At 58.3% G+C, this 6,227-nt stretch overlaps 1 protein-coding gene across 1 annotated transcript; it reads left to right on the top strand.

Annotated features, from left to right (window-relative positions):
• Positions 1-188: 188 nt before the first annotated feature.
• On the top strand, positions 189-4,036 carry ZFYVE27 (zinc finger, FYVE domain containing 27; the record flags this gene model as incomplete). Its single annotated transcript, XM_010075149.1, has 8 exons — positions 189-284; positions 466-578; positions 1,328-1,458; positions 1,833-1,904; positions 2,297-2,441; positions 2,760-2,806; positions 3,655-3,736; positions 3,972-4,036. Coding segments are annotated over 8 exons (751 nt in total), but the record flags the coding sequence as incomplete, so codon positions are not given.
• Between the last annotated feature and the right edge of the window lie 2,191 nt (positions 4,037-6,227).

Below are 6,227 nucleotides of genomic sequence, written 5' to 3'. Positions count from 1 at the left end.
AGAGCTTGTGAGTCTCTGGAGCCCTCCTGGCTGTGGGGCTTTGGGGACCTCTGCAGCTGGGAAGGCTTCTCTGTGTCTGCAGAGGGCCTGGGTTCACGCCAGCCTGGCCATTGTAAAGCACGTGAGCATGGAGGAGCCAGGGTGTGTGTTTGCGGGGCATTTTCTTGACTGTGAGGTCTTGTTCGCAGCCTGATCCAGCTGGAGGGGTTCCTGAGCGGGATATGCTGCAGATGCGAGGCAGTGTACCGTGTACTGTACTGGGAGAACCCCACTGTCTCTTCGCAGTGAGTAGTACCGGGTCAGGCATCCTGCAGTGGGCTCAGCGAGGAGTCTGGCTTGTGGAGTTGTGTTTGATGTGTTTTGTACCTGGAGAAAGGAGGAGGAGGACCAAGCGAAGGAGCCAGGCTTGTGCTTGTGGCATGAGTTGCTCTGTCTTGACTGCAGTGTCCTGCTGCTCCTTCCCAGGTTTTATGGGGCACTGCTGGGTTCTGTCTGCATCCTTTACCTGCTGCCCCTCTGCTGGGTCCTGGCCATCCTCAACAGCACCCTCTTCCTGGGCAACACCCAGTTCTACCAAGGTAAGAGACCTCCCTGGAAGTGGCCTGTGTGGGATGGGATGGGGAAGGGCCCTCTGAAGCCAGGGATCCTGCTCTGGATGTCTCCCAGCACCCTCATGTGAGCTCAGTGTCCTGTGTTGGGCTCTGCCATGGGACCTGACCTGCCCCTCACCCCCCCAAGGGCAACAACATTCTAGAGCCAGTGTTCAGCAGCCTGGATTGGGTGATGGGGTCCTGGGGCTTAGCTGTAAGAGGTGAGAGTCTCTCCTGATGTGTGTCCTGGCCTCACTGGTGTTTCCTGCCCTCCTCCACGCTATGGGAAACAGGCCTGGCAATGCAGCCTGTGCGTGAGCATTGCCACCCCTCTCAGTTCATGACCCTGCTCTGCAGGACTTGAAATACTCTTGGTGCCCATGGCAATGTATGACACAGGCTTGAGAACGTGCTGTCAGAGGGGAGGAGAAGAGCTGGAGGCACTCTCTGTTCTGTGGCATGTGCTGGAGGAGAGCTGGAGGAGATCTGTGTTACTGAGCTGTGACTAAGGCCTCTGCTGTTCCTTAACCTGAGCTGGGGCAGGTGGTGGGGGGTTCCTTGCTGTCTAAACATTGGTATGTGAACAGAGGAGGGCTCAGGGTACCTGATGGGTGAACACTGCACATGCCAGTGTCACACCCTGAGCCCGGAGATCAGCTCTTGCAGCTGGCTTTCCTGTGGCAGGGCTGGGGGAAGGGAAGTGTCACCCTGCTCCAGCCATGTTCCCCCCTTACCAGTGATAATGGAGCTCAAGGCCTCAATCGAGCAGCGTCTGGGCACCAAACCCATTGAGAGCACTCCAGAGCCTGCTGAGCCCCTCCCAGCTGCTGCCCCCCTGGATCGGACCCCCACACCCACCAGCACAGAGGTGAGACAGGCAGAGCTAGCAGTTGTGGGTGGGAGCTGCAGGGTCAGACCTTTGGTCTGACTGTGCCATGCCCCTCTACCCACAAGCTCCTCCCAGCTGCCAGCTTTGCTGGAACCATGTGTGTCCTGCCCGGGAGCCCCTCCTGAGTTACTGGGCGGTTGCCCTGCTGAGCTGGGGGCTTGGCTCAGTCCTTCTGCTATGTGTAAGGACACGACCTGAAGAGGCAGGGTCTTGCCCCGCCTTCTGGACTCACAACTTCTCATGGGGCTGACAGAGGGCCGGTCCTTTATCCTGGAACCTGCCACAGAAGTGTGGGCCCCGCTTTGGACAGAGGTGGGGGGTACAGCAGGACTAGTTCTGGGAATCTCTTGCAGGACCTTACCCCTGGCAGCGTGGAGGAGGCAGAGGAGGCAGAGCCTGATGAAGAATTCAAAGATGCTATCGAGGTTTGAGGCTGGTGGGGGGCAGGCTGTGTCTGCAGGGCAGCTGAGATGGGAAGGGGTGTGGGCCTTGGTGGGCAAGCTGGGCTCTCAGGGAGGATGGCTGTGGGGCTGGGTGTCTCCGACTCCATCTGTACTGCCTCTTCTCTCTGTCTCATGCTGCCGGAGAAGGAGAACCAGCTGCTGGTCATGGTGAGTACTGCCATGCCAAGGTGTACAAGAAGAGCATCTCCTCTCAGCTAGAGCTGGCAGTCTTTGCCAGGTTTGCTGGTGGTTTGTGGCACTGCCAGGTGGAGCATCCTGCTCATTGGATGCCCATCTCTGGGGTAGGCTGCCCTGCAGTCCCCAGGCATGTCCCCAGCCACCCCTCTGTGCTCAGCTGGCTCTGCTCTCTGCAGGAAGATGATGAGAGCTCTCAGTGCTCAGCGGATTTTGACCTCAGCCTCCCAGACAATGGTTTTATGAGCAAAAATGAGGTGATCCGCAGCAAGGTGTCACGCCTGACGGAGCGCCTGCGCAAGCGCTACCCCAGCAACAACTTTGGTAAGGCTGGGAGCGGGTGCTGCTTGGGGGAGCTCAGCAAAGCAGGGTCTGTGCTGCTCTCAGTGGTGGCCACTGAACTGGGAGTGGACAGAGTGGTGTGGTTCCTGCTGGGGCTGTGCTGACACCTCCAGTGACCTCTCTCCTCTAAGGAGAGGATGTTCCCAGCTGTCTTGGGAAGGGCTGGGATGAGAGGGTTCAGGAGTGTGGCCTAGCAGTGTGGCCTCTGAGCTGAGCCTTTGCAACAGGCGTGGGTGCTCCTGTGCCTCTCGCAGTCCCAGGCGGCAGAGCCCAGCCTGACCTCTGCTCTCTTTCTTCCAGGGAGCTGCACGGGCTGCGCAGCCACTTTCTCTGTGCTCAAGAAGAGGGTGAGTCTTTGTCTTCTGCACCAGTGTGCTGCCTGTACTGAGGAGAGAGGTGTTGTGCGTTGAGCTCTGGCAGCTCTGGCTGTCCTCAGTCAGCGTGTCAGTGGATGACCTCAGCTAAGTGCTGGGTGTTGTCGCGTGCCTGATGGTGCCAGGGATCCCTTGTGCTGTGGAGCCTTTGTGCATTTCCTCCTTCGGAAGCTGCCTCGGGCCAAACCCACATGTGCTCGTGTACAAGGCATCTGCTCTGTGCCCTGGTTTAGCCCTTTTCTTGTGACCTGAGCGCTTTCCCATGAAGAAGAGTACGGGTCTGCTTGTGGGAGCTAGAGAAGCAAAGGCCACCCTGTTGTCTTGTCTGAGCCCCTGTGTGTGATGCTTGGCATGCAGTCCCCTGGGCAGTTCTGGGAAGGATGTATCTCTTGTCCCCTTCAGACTCGCATTGCTGTCTTCCTGTTGCCTTCCATTCTCCAGACTGGTGGCCTCCTCCGCTTCCTCCTGGGTTAGCCTGTCTAGGACTCTCTGGAGCTTACTTCCCTGCAGAGTTACAGCATAGGAAGTGATACAGTGTCCTTTAATGTCCTGGAGCCTGTGCTCACAGTGCTTTCTTACAGCTGGGCACAGGCTGCCTGTGATGTTAGAGCATATTTGCGTGCAGATCCAGCAAAAGGCCTGGGCAATTTGTCTAGGTGTTGCTGGCAGATGGCCCATCTGCTGCTGCTTTGGGGACTCAGGGCTTGCACCCACTCCTCTTCAGCAAGGAATGCTGTTAGCAGTGCTTTGTCACTGGAGTTTGCTGGGAGGGCGCTGGGCGTGGGCCCAGAGTAGTGTCTCACCTCTGTCTCTTTTCACAGCGGAGCTGCAGTAACTGTGGGAACAGCTTCTGCTCCAGGTGTTGCTCCTTCAAAGTCCCTAAGGCTGTGATGGGAGCCACGGGTGAGTGGAAGGTGGAGGAGGGCAGAGCTCCTGCTCCCACCTGTGCTGCCTGCTGCGGGAATGTGCCCCAGCCGTGTTGGGGAGGGTTGGCAGGACCTGCCCAGCACAGCCTGGCCTGGGACAGAGCGGTGATGGGTTTGCAGCTCTCAGAGCAGCAATGTGGTTGGGGTCCCTAGCCCGTGGTGGGTGATGTGAGGGGCAGGGGAGTATCTCTGACGCCTGTTTTCCTTTCTAGCCCCGGAGGCTCAGAGGGAAACGGTGTTTGTGTGTGCCCTGTGCAACCAGGTGCTCATCAAGTGACTGAAACAGGCCCAGCCAGCTCCTGGGTCCTGCACTGCCTGATGCCTGGGACAGCGGGAGCCCTGTCCTTGCTTGCCAGGAGCCTAGGCTGCTTGGTTCCCAACATGGCATCACCCTGCCAGAGGGCACTTGTGCTCACTGCTCCTCCTGCCAGCGCCAGGCTGGGGCAGACCAGCCCTCGTCACCCTGCAGCATCTGCCACACCAGTGTCCCTGCGGTGGAGCAGTGCCCACAGCTGTGCCCCCCTCTCTGCAGCTGCTCCCTGGCACCTGCTCCAAGCCCTGGGTGCTCCCTGACACTTGCTGTGCCCTGCCACGTACTTGCCCAGGTCCTGTGGCCTGGCTTGGTGATGGAAGAGCCATCCTTCCCACTTGTGGTCCTACTTCACCTCCTGGGTGGGGGTGCAACAACCTTGGGGTTCTGTTCTTACCTTTCCTGGCACTATGCTAGGTGACTGTATTTTTGGGATCAAGAAGTCGGAGCTCTACCTGCTTCCCCAGGAGCTGTGGTCTTTGGTCCTGGATCAGCTGAGACCTTGCTAGTCACTCTTGTGCTCCTCTGCCTCCCTGCCTGCAGGTTTAGTCTTTCCTGCCCCCCCCATATTTGGCCATAATGTGGAGGAGGCAAGAGGGTAAATTTGGGCTGGGCTGTGTGCCTGGGTCTCCAGCTGCAGCGTGAGAAGAGGCAGGAGTTGGTACTGCTCTGTGTACTTAGTGACTGCTACTTTCTTAGACAGATTAATATATATGTGTATATAGAGAATGACCAATAAATCTCTTGCCCTCAGCTATCTTGTGTCTTGCCCCAGTGAGAACTGTCCCGGTCCCAGGTCACCCTGGCACCTCTGTGGCCTTGGCCCCACCATCCTACAGCTTGTCATGGAGAAATGGTGTGTCTCTGCCACCGCTTCCCCTTGCTTACCGAGGTTTCCATCTTCTGGCATGCTGTGGCCTTGTTTGCCCCCTACTCAGGGCTGTGTGTGGCTGCCCCTCTTGGCTGTGTCGGGGCTGGATTATGCCAGGCTGGAGCCGGGGAGACGCTCAGCTCTGGGAAGAGCTGCTGGGCGTCCTCTCTGCTTCCAGGACTGCTCCTGCCCCTGCCCTGTCCAGGCGGTGGTCCCGGCAGCTGCCTGTGTGGACAACGGTGACCTTTTTCCTGCATGAACAGCAAAGCTCCCAGCTATCCCAGGAATGTGACCCTGGCCCCTGTGCAGCTGGGACGGGGTCCCGGCCAGCCAGCTGCAGGTCCCCCCGGCAGCCACCAGCCCGGGAAGGCACTGGGGGCCCAGATCTCGCTGCTAACTGTACACCCCACAAGTGTGGGAGCTTGCACGGGGAAGCCCTGGGGGCAGCCTGAGCCCTTCTCTCAGCTGTGGGCTCATAAACTCCCTCCTCAAGCTGTGCCCTATGGAAATTCAGGGAAAAGCTGGACTTGGCAGTGGTGGTGAGGGTGTCTGAGTTGTGCTGGGTGTGCTCCAAGGCCAGGGGTGCTGGCATGCAGCGGGCTCAGCTGTTACTGGGGGCAGTGGAGTGGCTGTAACATTGGGGAGGGGGCTGTGTAGCATCCCAAGAGCTGTGGGGTCGTGTTTGTGGGTGAGGGTGTACCTCTAGAGATGAGCACTGGTCTGTGAGGGGCTGGGGGGACTGAGCTGTAGAGCTCAGACGGTTGACGGTGGGAGGCAGGGAGAAGTTGCTTTTCTTTCTAGAGAAAACACTTGGAGAAATGCGTGCAATGGCCATGTATGTCTAAACCCTCCCTGGAAAGATGCTAATGACGCAAAATACAGAGGGCTACAGATAAACTTGGGCTGTGGGAGATGGGGTTTTATTTGCGCAGTTTAAGTTTTGCAGTGAAATGACATAATTCACGATGTTTATTCCTATGGCAGCGTGCTCAGCAACCTTGCTCTGAACATACCTTCTAACAATATTTGATTTTTTTTTTCCCCCAGTTTATTTCCATATTGGCCAGGGTGGCGGGTGGAGGGTGGGGGCAGTAACCACTTGCCCCCAGTGTGAGGCTGTGGCAGGGGCAGGCTGTGGGGTAGGGGCATGTACCCCCATCTGGAGTGGGATGCCCCTTTAGGGCTCTGGGAGGTGGGGAGCGGCCAGAGTGGCAGAGGCCATGCTCGGGGGGGCAGAGGGAGCAGGGATCCCCCTGGTGTGGGGCAGGTGCCTGGTGGCCTCACCAG

Source organism: Pterocles gutturalis, unplaced genomic scaffold, assembly GCF_000699245.1.
Source record: "Pterocles gutturalis isolate BGI_N339 unplaced genomic scaffold, ASM69924v1 scaffold10342, whole genome shotgun sequence".
Lineage (NCBI taxonomy): Eukaryota > Metazoa > Chordata > Aves > Pterocliformes > Pteroclidae > Pterocles > Pterocles gutturalis.
The sequence above is the reverse complement of the archived record's forward strand: the minus strand, read 5'-3'. Positions and strand labels throughout refer to the sequence as shown.